General features: G+C 40.3%; 1 protein-coding gene across 19 annotated transcripts in view; it reads left to right on the top strand.

The window, feature by feature from the left end:
• Positions 1-15275, top strand: part of LOC114647337 (serine/threonine-protein kinase BRSK2) — a 1001270-nt gene that overhangs the window by 917708 nt on the left and 68287 nt on the right. For all 19 annotated transcript variants that reach the window (XM_051923430.1, XM_051923431.1, XM_051923428.1 and 16 more), the window contains one exon: positions 3928-4017. In XM_051923430.1, coding sequence (XP_051779390.1) covers positions 3928-4017 — 90 coding nt within the window. The remainder of the gene's footprint in view (positions 1-3927; positions 4018-15275) is intronic.

Genomic DNA, 15275 nt, shown 5'->3' with positions numbered 1-15275 from the left:
CCCAGAATCAACTGGGAAAAACACAGAGATCCTGCCTCCACTCTTCACAGTACTGTGTAAATGAACCATAAGACAAATGGGAAAACAGTGTAGCAAATATATGCCCTGCCCCTAAAGACACTAAACTGGATTAAGCAAATTTGAGATTGGTATGTACAGTATATTTTTAGTCTGGTGCCTCCTCATTTCATTTATGTTTTTCTTTTCCGTTTTTCCAGTAGATATACTCATTCCAGTTAGGTTCTGTTTTCTCATCACAGTTCATATTCACACTCGTTCTAAGCTGTCTTTAGTTCTTTCCCTCTTCTTGTGTAGGTGACACAAGCTGATTGTGAAATTGATCATTGCTAAGCTCAGTTGGGAGGTAAACACAAACCTGCTGTAAATGTCTGTACTGTTATAATGAATATAGAACTAGGCCTCTTCTGGTAATTACGTAATCAATTATCTGGCTGTGATCATAGTGAGACGAGCTACTGTATGTTATATGGGCTGGAGATGGTGGCACTGACCAGAAAGCAGGAGACAGAGCTGGAGGTGGCAGAGTTAAAGATGCTAAGATTTCCATTGGGTGTGACGAGGATGGATAGGATTAGAAATAAGGACATTAGAGGGTCAGCTCAGGTTGGACGGTTTGGAGACAAAGTTTGGTTTGGACACATGCAGTGGAGAGATGCAGATTAAAAAGAAGCCCAAAAATGTTTACTTTAGATTCATGTCTTTAAAGAACATTCCTGAGGAGCAACATGTCACCTCACAGTGAATGATGGTGTCACTCATAAGCTCCTTTGTCCTTATGATGGCGGACTTACATTGACTTAACCATGATGACAGAATCCAGCCAGGCCATGGATAGTATTTTCAAGTTGGTTGTTACATCCAAAAAATTACATTTTGCTCTTGAAGTGTTTTTGGTACGGTGGCCTCTTGTCTTCCAAATGATCCTCATCTCCCAAATCCCTCACAAGCAATTTTACTAAAATTCTCATGATTACTGTTATTTTGACAAGGGTGTTAAATATATTTTGCAATCCGTGTATCAAAAATATAACTGATGAAGTTTGTGGTAATAATCTACTTAACTGGATAGGTCAAAACTTAAGTTGGATCACTTTGTAACATAAATGGAAAAAGAAAAACCAAGGGATTGTTTGTTTGTCTTCTGGTAATTACGTAATCAATTATCTGGCTGGAGATCATAGTGATAGTATGGGCTGGAGATGGTGGCACTGACCAGAAAGCAGGAGGCAGAGCTGGAGGTGGCAGAGTTAAAGATGCTAAGATTTGCATTGGGTGTGACGAGGATGGACAGGATTAGAAATGAGGACATTAGAGGGTCAGCGTCCTCAAGTTGGACGGTTGGGAGACAAAATCAGAGAGGTGAGATTGCATTGGTTTGGACATGTGCAGAGGAGAGATGCTGGGTATATTGGGAGAAGGATGTTAACGATAGAGCTGACAGGCAAGAGGAGAAGTGGAAGGCCTAAGTGAAGGTTTATGGATGTGGTGAGAGAGAACATGCAGGTGGGCAAGATGACGAGGACAGAAATATATACGGAAGAAGATAATCTGCTGTGGCAACCCCTAACAGGAGCAGCCGAAAGAAGAAGATCATTTTACATAATCTTTTGAATTCACGATTTTACATTTTAATGTCTCGAGTCTGCAGTGCTACTGCTTCCTCAGGCATGTATGAAGAGTGATAGAAAGATCAAGTGGACATGCAAAAGAATGGGAGGAAAAGAAATATGAAACCACTTGCTACACATTTGAAACAACAGATTCTGAAGTTTAAAACATCAACCAGCTTCAGCTGCATATTCTGCAAAACGAATTGCATCTTGCAGTATACTGTATTCCACCCGTACATCTTACCTGTTTTACCAATGAGCCACAAAGCTGCTCACCTTACCAGCTATAATGGAAGTTGGAAAAAAAAGTTGAGTGGGTGGTATGTCCATATTAAATAAATCCATGACCTTGGCCAGTCTTTCAAAAAAATGCCAACAAATGTTCATGGATCTTTCAGCCTGCTCAGTAGTAACGTTGTTAGCATTTCTCGTTTTCGCTTGTGGTTGGAGCGTTAGTGAGATTTTCAGTGGCGTCATTCTTTCTCTGGAACATTTTGAAATTCTGTTTGTTACCTGGTGGTCTGACTGTGCTGCATTCCTGGCTGCAGGAGGTAAATGTGAAGAGCAGCCTGCGTGAGGGAGACCCCAGGGTGATAAACAAGAGAATTATACAGGAGTCATAGTACTGCATTCTGCAGAGCGGCAGACAAGGCCAGGAGTCAGGAGCTCTGAGGATTCACGTACTGCAGAGTAGATTGTGACATGCTGGCCGCAGGTTGGCAGGTTTGTGACACAGTACAGCATACAATTTATGTTCAAAACTGCTTATCTGTTTATGTCGTTGAGTTCAGTGAAAATAAACCACCTCTTCTACCTCTTTAGGGTACTATATATGTGACTTGACAGAATATCACTAATTGATTGATTACTTTTGAGTTTATGCACACTTGGTTTAGATACCTTATTCTACCAGTCAGTTTACTTTTATTTTATATAGCACCTTTCGCTGTGTGAAAAGGGTAAGTTCTATATATGGTAAGTTGGTTAAGGAGACTTGGCTTTGCTTTGCTCCATTTACTGTCACAAAGCCACCATTTAAATCTGAGTAATAGTAGTTGTTAATACAAAAAAGCCAGAGGACAAAAGCAGGGTTTTGCAGGAAAGAGAGAAACTTAAAGGACAAATCTAACTACCGAACATTCTTGTCCCACTTGAGCACGCAGGGTTTATTTCTTTCGAATGGTGATAGCAGCTTGACTGGTTTCCCATGAACTCCCACTTACTTTCTGTTAGTTAGGAAGCAAACAGCAGAAGAGAATGTGGAGAATGTGTGACAATAAGCCCCACTGCCTTGACAGGATTTCCATGGCACTATAATTAGAATCAAATTTGTATCTTATTAATAGGTTAATGGGACCGAAGATAGATAGATAGATAGATAGATAGATAGATAGATAGATAGATAGATAGATAGATAGATAGATAGATAGATAGATAGATAGATAGATAGATACTCCCAAGGGGAAATTCACATACTCCAGCAGCAGCATACTGATAAAGAAAATATTAACAAAAGTGGTTAAGAAAATGATGAGATGAAAATATTCTGAAACCAGCTTAATCCAATTCAAGACCATAACAAGCCAGTGACTATCCAGGCAGAACTGCATACAAGGCAGGAACCATACCTGGACCGGATAGCAGTCGATTGTTGAGGTGAAATACAAACACACACCCCCATGATCACAAAGCACCTATGTGGGATCATCAACACTTGGAGATAAGTCTGGAGCGCCTTAAAGAAAACCAATACAGGTAAAGAGAGAGCTCCAAACTCCACATGAACAACAACCACCTGACGAGGAATACAGACCTGGAATTCCAGGAGGCAGGCGATAGATAGATAGATAGATAGATAGATAGATAGATAGATAGATAGATAGATAGATAGATAGATAGATAGATAGATAGATAGATAGATAGATAGATAGATAGGCAAGGCGCTATATAAGATAGATAGATAAATAGGAAAGGCACTATATAAGATATTAATCCCAAGAGGAAATTCACATACTCCAGCAGCAGCATACTGATAAAGAAAATATTAAATTAAAGAGTGATAACAATGCAGATAATATCTCAAATTATTATTGTAGGTGAGATCAAAAACATTGCATTACTAAAATTTCAGCTTATTTCTTATGCAGCATGCTTAACAGTAAAAATATCACAGAGTTTATGACTAATAAAGTGAAATGTTGTTTTTCTTTTTGTACTAATGATGTTCACACTGTCACCTAAGCAGTAATTCTGAACCCTTTCATTTTTTTCCTGCTCTTTCCTGTTGTCTTGGCAGGGCCCAGTCGTCGATTCAAGAGGGTGGTAGAAACAATCCAAGCTCAGTTGTTAAGTACGCATGACCAGCCGTCAGTTCAACAGCTGTCTGGTGAGTATCTCCTTCACTGCATTGAGACCAGCTACCAGCATTCCTCAGCATGACTGAATCCATGGCTCTGCACCAGCCACCTGCTGGGGGCATCTTTTGCGAGGGAGGCTCCAATACCACTCAAGTTGGTACGGGTGTGATGAGATTGAATTGTTCAATGGAATGCAACTGTTACACACCAGTACCGCAAATGAGGTACCATGCAGAGTTACTGTTGTCAAGGTGCTGCTGGCCATGTGACTTTCACTGAAGTGGCCAATAAAAGCTTCCTGAAATACTGGACCATTAAAAAGTAAAATATATTTATTCCCTTTTGCTTTGTCTGAATCTTTGCCTACTGTTGACATTAAATCCAAAACTTCCTAATAAATAAAGGGAGCGTGACTGACCCCCAAATATTGATTATTCCATTTATTTCATTAAGCAGTTCAAAGTCCCAGTGTGAGAAACTCACCATTCTTCTAGATTTGGAAACTGGTGGCTCCAATAACCATTGTCAACCGCTTGTCTTTGCTTTGGAAATTTTTTTTCTCACACCTCTTTAGTGAACCATTTTATCTTAGTAACATATAAAGTTTTCAGTTATTATCAATGAGTTTCTTTCTCTGCAGAAATTGATCAATACATTTAAACCAGGATATTACATACTGTAAAATTACTGTTCTGCAGGAAATGATTGGTTAACCTGGCATTCAGTCTGCACAAGTCAAAGTGAAAGCTGACTAATTCCAGGCAGTGCCTGCATCATTTACTCACTAAATAAATGTCTTAGTCTTGTCCACCTCATCTCTAAATAGGAAACAGAAAATTAGCTGCACATAATATTTGTTCAGACATTTTTCATTTGCTAAATGTGGTTGATGACCAGTGTCTCCTTTCTTCTACAAAATACCACACGCACCTCCAAATAGTAATGTGAGAATTGGTGTTTGATTTATTTAACATGTTAAATCCATTTTAATGGTAGAGGATTTTGCTAAAAGGATGGACATGGCTGTGGTGGTATTTTAAGAGGAGGGAGGAACATTGGGTGACGTACAAGAGTGGAGGAAGATGCACACATGTTGATTATATCCTATGCAGGAGTGTTCGTCTAAAGAAGATTGAAGACTGCAAAGTGGTGGCAGGGGAAAACATAGTCAGGCAGTATAGGTAGGATGGTGGTCTGTAGAATGATGTTGGAGATCAAGAACAGGAGGAGAATGAGAGCAGAGCCAATGATCAAATGGTGGAGGTTGAAAAAGGAAGACTACAAGGTTAAGTTCAAGGAGGAGGTAAGACAGGAACTGGGTGGCAGTGAAGAATTACTAAATAGCTGGACAATTACAGCAGAAATAGTAAGGGTGACAGCAAGAAGGGTGCTTGGCATGACATCTGGACAGAGGAAGGAGGAAAAGGAAACCTGGTGGTGGAATGGGGAAGTACATGAAAGAATACAAAGGAAGAAGTTGGCAAAGAAGAAGTGGGATAGTCAGAGAGATGCAGAAAGTAGACAGGAGTGCAAGGAGATAAGGCGTACGGTGAAGAGAGAGGTGGCGAAGGCTAAAGAAAAGGCGTATGATGAGTTGTATGAGAGGTTGGAAACTGAGGAGGGAGAAAAGGACGTGTACCAATTGGCTAGACAGATGGACCGAGCTAGGGAAGATGTGCAGCAAGTTAGGGTAATAATGGATAAAGATGGAAACGTACTCACAAGAGAGGAGAGCATGTTGAGCAAATGGAAAGAGTACTTTGAGAGGATAATGAATGAAGAGAATGAGAGAGAGAAGGTTGGATGATGTGGAGACAGTGAATCAGGAAGTGCAATGGATTAGCAAGGAAGAAGTAAGGACAGCTATGAAGAATGGAAAGACTGTTCATCCAGATGACATACATGTGGAAGCATGGAGCTGTTTAGGAAAGATGGCATTGGATTTTTTAACCAGATAATTTAATGCAATCTTGGAAAGTGAGAGGATACTGGAGAAGTGGAGAAGAAGTGTACTGGTATCGATTTTTAAGAATAAGGGGGATGTGCAGGACTGTAGTAACTACAAGGGGATAAAATTGATGAGCCACAGCATGAAGTTATGGGAAAGAGTAATGGAAGCTAGGTTAAGAAAGGAGGTGATGATTAGTGAGCAGCAGTTTGGTTTCATGCTTGGAAAGAGCACCACAGATGCGATGTTTGCTCTGAGGGTGTTGATGGAGAAGTATAGAGAAGGCCGGAAGGAGTTGCATTGCGTCTTTGTGGATCTTTAGAAAGCATATGACAGGGTGCCTCAAGAGGAGCTGTGGTATTGTATGAGGAAGTCGGGAGTGGCAGAGAAGTACGTAAGAGTAGTACAGGATATGTACAAGGGAAGTGAGACAGTGGTGAGGTCTGCGGAAGGAGTGACGGAGGTTGGATTACATCAGGGATCGGCTCTGAGCCCTTTCTTATTTGCAATGGTGATGGACAGGTTGAGAGACGAGATTAGACAGGAGTCCCCTGGACTATGATGTTTGCTGATGACATTGTGATCTGTAGCGAGAGTAGGGAGCAGATTGAGGAGACCCTGGAGAGGTGGAGATATGCTCTAGAGAGGTGAGGAATGAAGGTCAGTAGGATCACCACGACTGAATACATGTGTGTAAATGAGAGGGAGGTCAGTGGAATGGTGAGGATGAAAGGAGTAGAGTTGGTGAAGGTGGATGAGTTGAAATACTTGGCATCAACATACAGAGTAATGGGGATTGTGTAGGAGAGGTAAAGAAGAGAGTGCAGGCACAGTGGAGTGGGTGGAGAAGAGTGTTAGGGAAGGTCTACAAGATGGCAGTGAGACCAGCTATGTTATATTGGTTGGAGACGGTGGCATTGACTAAAAAACAGGAGACAGAGCTTTAAGTAGCAGAGTTAAAGATGTTAAGATTTGCATTGGGTGTGACGAGGATGGACAGGTTTAGAAATGAGGACATTAGAGGGTCAGCTCAGGTTGGACGGTTTGGAGACAAAGTTTGGTTTGGACACGTGCAGAGGAGAGATGCACATTAAAAAGAAGCCCAAAAATGTTTACTTTAGATTCATATAGAACATTCCTGAGGAACAACATGTCACCTCACAGTGAATGATGGTGTCACTCATAAGTTCCTTTGTTCTTATGATGGCGGACTTACATTGACTTAACCATGATGACAGAATCCAGCCAGGCCATGGATAGTATTCTCAAGTTGGTTACATCCAAAAAATTACATTTTGCTCTTGAAGTGTTTTTTGGTAGGGTGGCCTCTTGTCTTCCAAATGATCCTCATCTCCCAAATCCCTCACAAGCAATTTTACTAAAATTCTCAAGATTACTGTTATTTTGACAAGGGTGTTAAATATATTTTGCAATCCGTGTGTCAAAAATATAACTGATGAAGTTTGTGGTAATAATCTACTTAACTAGATAGGTCAAACCCAGTGGAAGGATAGCTGATAACTTCCACACAGGGACTTAAGTTGGATCACTTTGTAACATAAATGGAAAAAGAAAAACCAAGGGATTGTTTGTTTGCTCAGACCTGCCTGTGACTGTTCAACCAAATTAAGAGTCAAAAGTAGGCAAAGATTCTAAAAATTGATAAAAGGCCAATGTTTTTTTAACCAAAATATATGTCTAAAAATATGTGAAGGTGTGGAGAGGAAACCTCACCCATCAACACAGCTTTGACAGCAGCACTCGGACCACATTGCATGGCTTACAGCAGATTGGGTGTATGGTAGGGAGGTGCTCAAAAATGAAAGAAATGTCCAGTCATTGTGAACTTAAGACTAGGAGTGATTTAGCCAGCTACAAACATAATCAAGTCCAGCTAGTGTCTCCATAGTCTCACATTAACCTGCCAGCCAAAGTTCCAGGTTTCCTCCTTCATTCCCCATTCAGCCTGTGAATAATGACAATGACTGTCTGAAACCTGATCGCCTAATAGCTACAAGTCATTTTAGCAATGTAGTAATGTATTTTTTGCTATCGGCCCGCCCTCTCCATTGTGTGCAGGGTCTGTCCTTGTTTGTTTAGCACCACTTTTGTGCTAGCATTCCTCGCACTGGCCTGGTACTAGGTCTCTGGTACAAGTCTCTTTCTTCTGTCCACCATGTAAATCATAGCTCAGTGAAGAGAAGGTGCAGGATACTGTAGACTTCCTCTTAATAGGCCCAAAAAGTCTTTCTTATAAATTCATTGGCCAAGCAAGTTGAAGCAATCAAGTGAAATATGGAACCCAAAGTCTGTTGAGCAGGTGCTTCTTCTGTTCATTTCCATTACATCATGCTTAAGGGAATCCGAAATTCTCATTGTCAGCAAGATCTGTCTTCTAACAAGAAAACTGATTGGAATGAAAAACTGCTCAACAGTGTCCAGTTATTGAGAACTCTTTTTTTGACTGTTCACATCCTTGAATGGGACTTAAACGTAGTTGATATGGACTTGTTGCTTATTTATTATGAGACCATATATTAAATCGTGGTCACTATTGGAGTCCACAAGTGAGCAATTCCAACTATGGTCATTCCCTTCCTGATGTTGTCAAAGTAGACGCTGCGCATAATGGAGCTGAGGCTTCTGCATAAAACACCATAGCAATCAAACATTTCATCATCCCTAGTCATACTGGTTATACATTACAGGTTAGCATTTTATACACCCCTAGAGGCATGAGTGACATCTTCATGTATCCAGGACACACATCTATGTTGAAGCACCAGCTGTCAGTAGACATTGTGTTCCATCTTCATAAATGGTACCTCTAGAAGTTTTGATACGTATATAGTCTTGCAATGCTGTTCAGTTCTGGCACCCCAAAGCATTCAATTGGTCAAATGTGTGTGGCCAACATAATAGCAGCTACTTCTCTGCTAATATGTACCTGTTTAGACCTTCATTTCAGGATTTAACCTTCTGCTTTTCCAGAGGCCTATTAGGAGGGGCTTTACCGTATCAGACTGACCTGTGCACATCTGCCACTCTGATCCATTTCACATAAGACATTCAACAGCAGCCTGTCTCCTCATCACAGAGGCAGGAGTTTGTTTCATCTGTCTCCTCATCTTCTGAATGCGCTTGCTTTTTGTCTTGCCAAACCATCCTCTTAAGGAAAGTGGGAGGGAAACAATCAAAAAACTGGACATCTTTTTAAAGGGTGTTACCAATGTGAAGCTAGTGATTTAGATGTTTGAGCAGGCTATGTTATCCACTGTCATAAGACACAGAACACATCAAAAAGAGTTCCTGGTATATTGTAATGGTCAAAAGAAACAAGTTGCATTGTTCAGACAGGAGCCTTCTTCAGACTACCCCAAGTTGGCGATAGAGCCAGTTGTGACGTCTGCAAGCCAGAAGGGGTAGGTTCAGGAGGGTGGAAACCAGTAGTGACGTCAGAGGTGGAAGTGATGTCAAACATCATTTAAGCAGAGGGGGAAAAAAGGCATTAGACAATTAACACCACCCTCTGGCTTAGAGCGTAACAGTTATTAAATGGGACCTGAGGTTGTCTCCCGAATGCACAAGTGTGTCACCATTTTTATTGTACCTTTATTTCAGAGTGTTTTGAAACATTTCTGAAGATTCATTTTTTAAATATCTAGTTAATGGACAGACAGAGAGAGAGAGAGATTTATGCATTTGTCTCTAACAAGTAAAATATAGATGGATGAGAAAGACACTATATAAAATTAAGGAATATATATGTGGTTTTCCTATGGCTGCCTGTAGCAAACCAATAGAAGATGAAAGTAATATGGTTAGAGATAAATGAATAAAAGTTCCATTTAAAATCAAGATAGATTTAAAAGGTGTTGCTTAATACATTGAAAAGACACTATAGAATAGATTAGGAGGTAGACGGTAGAAAAGTCATTGTACAAAACCAGTAAAGAGATATGAAAGTTGCTATACAATAGATACAAAAGGCACTATATGATAAACAGATGTGAAATGCACTGTATAGTAGATAGATATTAAGAACATTATATGATAGACCGAGGTTAAAGACTGTATACTTGATAGGCTGACTACATAAATATGTAATGGCATGATTGTGCATTAGTTAATAATGCTGCACTTTGTTTTAAACTGCTCCTATCATACGCAAATCTGTCTTTATACAGTCGCCTTCCTTAGGCACTTTACAGTACAAGTTCAGACTAATGTTCAGGTTTATTGTTATTGTACATGTCCATAGTACAGTGTGATTCTTAACTTGCAGCTCTGTCGTAGTTAAGAATTGGTAAATGTCGGACATATCGCTTAAATTAAAAGATAAATTCTGTTAATTTGTAGTGAATTTTCTTTAAGCTTTATGTTCAAGAAACAAACATGGCCGTATGTGTGTTTTGGATGTAGTATTCAGTTTAACATATCTTAATACATAATTCGCCAGCCTCCTCACTCACTCACTCACTCACTCACTCACGTCCGTCCGAAGCCGAATGTGCAGTCACTTACGAGACCGACATCGCGACAGGTGGCGGATTTACGGCCACGAAAATTCAAAGAGAAAGGCAACTTCGGCTGACATCCAACCCCAACATCGCGGCAGGCGTCGGATTTATGGCCACAAAAATTCAAAGAGAAAGGTGACTTCGATTAAAGCTCTAGAGGCCTGAAAGGCAATTTCGACTACAGGTCGTGGCCTAATTACGCATTCTGATTCAATTACACATTCATTCAATACACCTATATCAGGTTTGTGGTGCTTATACTTATTACTATTCCACTCGTGCCAGTTTCATCTTACGTTGTCGAAACGGGCTCTTTGTCTAGTATATTAATATTTGTGTTATATAATTTTTATTCATTTGGACCTCACTGGCTGTGTGACATGTTTGAATGGCACCAGCTCAGCCCAGGACTGTTGGGCACTACAAGTGGTCTCAGCATTTTGTTAAACGCTCTGCACCATTGCTAAGGAATGCCGCCCAAGTGGCGCTACACGTCACGTCATGAAAATTTCACTATAAAACTGAATGTAACACTTCAACTGTGTGCCCGAGATTATGGATTCAAACCTAAAACTATCTTAGTCTTAAAATTGTAGTGTTAGCTGTTCTGGTTAACAAGCATAGCTTCCCAGTTCTCAATTTGATTCATAGTCTTAGCATTTGGGTTCAGGTGATATTCTCATCACTGTGAGAAAGGTCACTGGCAGTTCTAGTTGCAATTCATCTTATGGTTCAACGGTCTGGAATCAGTTTTTCATAGCAGTACTTTAGTGTTTTTTTGAAAAATAGGTGGCTTTGCCCCCTGCTCGCTTCGCTCGCCAACCCCCATTTTTGTTTTTCCTGATACACACTTTTAAGATTTTTTTTTCTTTGAATTGTTGCTATTTCATTAGTTTTACTTTTATTTTTGAACTTCTATAAAAACAATATTTGGAATCTTTGGAGTCCCAATATGCTGAATCTTTTTAATGAGGTCAGTGAGACGTGTTTAATGACTTTGTACCATAATTCAGGATAGGTTTCTCTGTTTGGAATTTCAGCACAAACAAAACGATAGACATCATCAGCAGTTAATAATTTTTTTTGCAAAGTAACCAATAAATGCATGTGGGGTAAACTCCGTTTTTGAAATTCTCTTGACTTAAACTTCAAAGCCTTACAATATTGACATACTTCGGACATATCACCTGTGTCCATATATTCGATCTCTATTCGCCTTTTCGTTATTTCCCCAAGTAATAATTTCTCTTTGTTTGCGTTAATGCGACGTCTACTTTCTTTTTTTTGACACTGTCATTTTTTTTCTGCTTTCATATTCTGTACCTTGCTCTGCATGTGTTTCGCGCCAACGTCCGGATTGGATGTGCTTTTTTTTCATTTCCACTTGTTCCAGGCTGATAATTACTTTCCTTATTTTCTGAATTTGCACCTAGATTATTCTTTTTCTTTTTTGTCTCTCCAACGCTTTTGAGTTTCTTTTCTCCACGCTGCTTTCTTCTTCGCTTAGTCGTCTACGTTTCACCTATAACGTATTGTCCTTATATGTTTTATATGCGCTGAGAGCCCTGCATATGTGTGTGATCAAAGCCAAAACACGACTGAGTGTGTTGCTGCCCGTGCTCTTATTTGGTTGTAAGTAGGGCGTGTCTTGCAAGAATCTCATGTTCTACGTCATGGCGAGATGGTCCTGGGTCAATTTCTTGGCACAAAGTCTTGTGTTTAAGGTCCCCGCGAGATGCTTCGTGGCCAATCTCTTTAGTCTCGCGGGTCTTTTAAGTGTCTTCCGTAATCTTAACGTGAAGATCACGTCTCGACGCCCTACTGTTTCTCTGCAGGAATTTTTTTATAATAGAGAGACAGTGTTCATTATATAATAAGACAATACAAAGAGAATTTAAAAAGCTGGCAGGCAAATTGGTGTTGCGGTCCCCAGCTTGGGCAAAATACATTTTTGACAATTTCATAACACTAGTAATAGTAGTCTGTGGTGGGTTGGCACCCTGCCCAGGATTGTTTCCTGCCTTGTGCCCTGTGTTGGCTGGGGTTGGCTCCAGCAGACCCCCGTGACCCTGTGTTCGGATTCAGCGGGTTGGACAATGGATGGATGGATGGATAGTAATAGTAGTATAATACAACAACAGGCAATAAATGCAACACTGTACGCTAAACACAACAGGTGACAGACCCAAAAAGTTATTTTGCGATATAACTCAGGGTTTCCAAGTAGTTCAAAAGCACTTACCAGAAAGGCATTCCAGCAATAGCATGACTTGTACCAAAAAAACAAATAAAGTCTACAGTCCAAGTGCCTTAGTTTAAAACATTTTAATGAAATATACACTGAATGAAGAAAAAACTTGATAATATACACAAAAAAGTGAAAGTTCTTGTCTGTAGTATTCTGCTTGAGACTTAAGTATCTAGGTTAAAGTTCTCAAGGTTTCAATGTGTTATGTCATTCATATATATTGTGACAGATAGAGGCACTGTCGACCTCTTGAACCCTCACAATACTCATACAATAATAATAAACTACAATACTTCACAATCCTCCACACTCCCAGACACTTAGCCACCCTACCACCCAGCTCAGCTCGCCGTCTGGGATTTTCCACAATCCTTTTATAGTCCTTGACCTGGAAGTGTTTTGCCTTCTCTGTCCATGTGACCTGGAACACTTCCGGGTCAGATAAAAATCCTTCTTTCTTCACCCCGGAAGCACATTGTTCCCCTTGTCCGTATGACTCGGTCGTACTTCCGGGGCGTAAAGTAAATAGTCTTTATTCCTCCCTGCAGCGCCTTCTAGCGGGCCCCAAGGTATCCAACAGGGCTGGGGATAAAAACTACATTATCCAGGATTCCCTGCTGGCATTCGGGGCACCTCCATGCTGCAGGGAGGGCTCCACCTGGCGGCCTGGGGGTATTGGTAGGGATGAAAGGCCGGCCACATATCACAATATATATCTTTAATGTCCATCTGACTAACAGATCTCGTTTCGTTCTAGCTGCCTAACTTCAGTCTAAGAACTATGATATTGTCGCACAGAGCTATCATTTGGAGCATTACATTACCTTACACTTACAAGGGTTGGAACAGAATCTTCCATTATCTATGTTATAGCTACATTATATTTAAATTTAAACTTAGAAAAAACAATGGTAAATTTACCTTAAATTTTAACTTAAAGGATTTGGGTCTTACGTGTGAGATGCCCACTAAGTAATAATGTTTGCCTTTCTAAGTCAACATGTATATATATATCCTACATGTCATAAACCAAAGGATACTGCATGCTAGTAAAATTCCATTAAATGTGAAGAGTTCATCACCACTTGTATTGCCCAACAACCCTGGGCTGAGCAGGTGCCATGCAAATATGTTACACAGCCAGTAAAGTCCAATTAAAAATAACGTTCACAAAGCAACAGAAGGTAAAAGGGCAGAGTACATGGTGAGTTAAATACTACATAAACAACACGGAAACGCTGAAATTATATGTGGAGCCTGAACTCCAGAACTAGAGGGGCTACCGCAGAACAGGCTACTTGTGGCCTATTGTCTGTGTTATTATGTTTTACACTAGCCATCCCCCGCGTCTTTGCCCACGTAATAGTGAAACAGGAGAGTGAGGAGGGTCCGACCCAGCTCTCTACTCCTGACATCACTCTTCCTTCTCTCCTCAGCCCGCAGCCTCTGTCTCGGATTAGTGCAAATATATCACTCCTGCAAGTGAGCTATGATTCTTAGCGCAATAAGAGAAGTCGCAAAATCAACCGGAATGTTCAAGCAAATTATAGAAAAAAAAAGATCTAAATCCGTTAAGTAGTTCTCTCATTCGCTAACTAAGCGGAGTTAAAGTTACGCCCTGAGGCAGATGCGTGAATGAGGAGGGCCCCGCAGCCCGATGAGTCTCTCTCAGATTCATGCTAGTAAATCGGTACCGCAACTGAACTATGATACTTAGCGTGATGAGAAAGTCGCAAAATCAACGGAATGTTCAAGCAAATTATAGAAAAAAAACCCAGATTTAAATCCGTTAAGTAGTTCTCTCTTGAAAAGCGGACAGACATACAAACGGGTCTAAAAAACTATAAGACATTCGAGCTTGGACCACAAAATTTTTAAAACCATTTCTTAGTGAGCACCTATGGGCCAAGGGTAACCTACATTCCAAATTTCAAGTTCCAAGTCCTCATGGTTCGGGAGATTCCGTGGCGAGTGAGTCAGTGGTATTTGGTTTTTATATATCTATAGATTACCTATTCAGCAAGATTCATGATACTGGATAGTGGCACATGCTGTGTGTTGGTGTTGGCATGTATATATGTGCTCACAGGTGGCGCAGTGGTAGTGCTGCTGCTTTGCAGTAAGGAGACTGTGGAAGATTGTGGGTTCGCTTCCCAGTTCCTCCCTGTGTGGATAGCGCTTTGAGTACTGAGAAAAGCGCTATATAAATGTAATGAATTATTATTATACAAATTTTATTCTACTTTGTATATTTGACAATAAATCTGAAATGATTGCAAAGACAGCACCATTAAACACCTGCATTTGACTACACGTTTTGAAATGGCAGTTAACACTCAGTTATGTATTTTCTATGGAATAGAGTGTGGACACACAATAAGGAGGATATTGAAGGAATGAAAAAATACAAATTAAGCAATCTAACTAAACTGCAAAGAACCAGAATGAAGCACCACAAACCAATTACATTTTTATAGCGCATGCTGAGTCACTTTGGTTGAGAATGTGGCAGAGAGAAAAAATATATGAGGATGGTGTTTTTAAGTGAGTAACAATACTCAATAACTTTAG

This window comes from Erpetoichthys calabaricus, chromosome 2, assembly GCF_900747795.2.
Source record: "Erpetoichthys calabaricus chromosome 2, fErpCal1.3, whole genome shotgun sequence".
Classification (NCBI taxonomy): Eukaryota; Metazoa; Chordata; class Cladistia; order Polypteriformes; family Polypteridae; genus Erpetoichthys; species Erpetoichthys calabaricus.
This window is presented reverse-complemented; position numbering and strand designations above follow the sequence as displayed.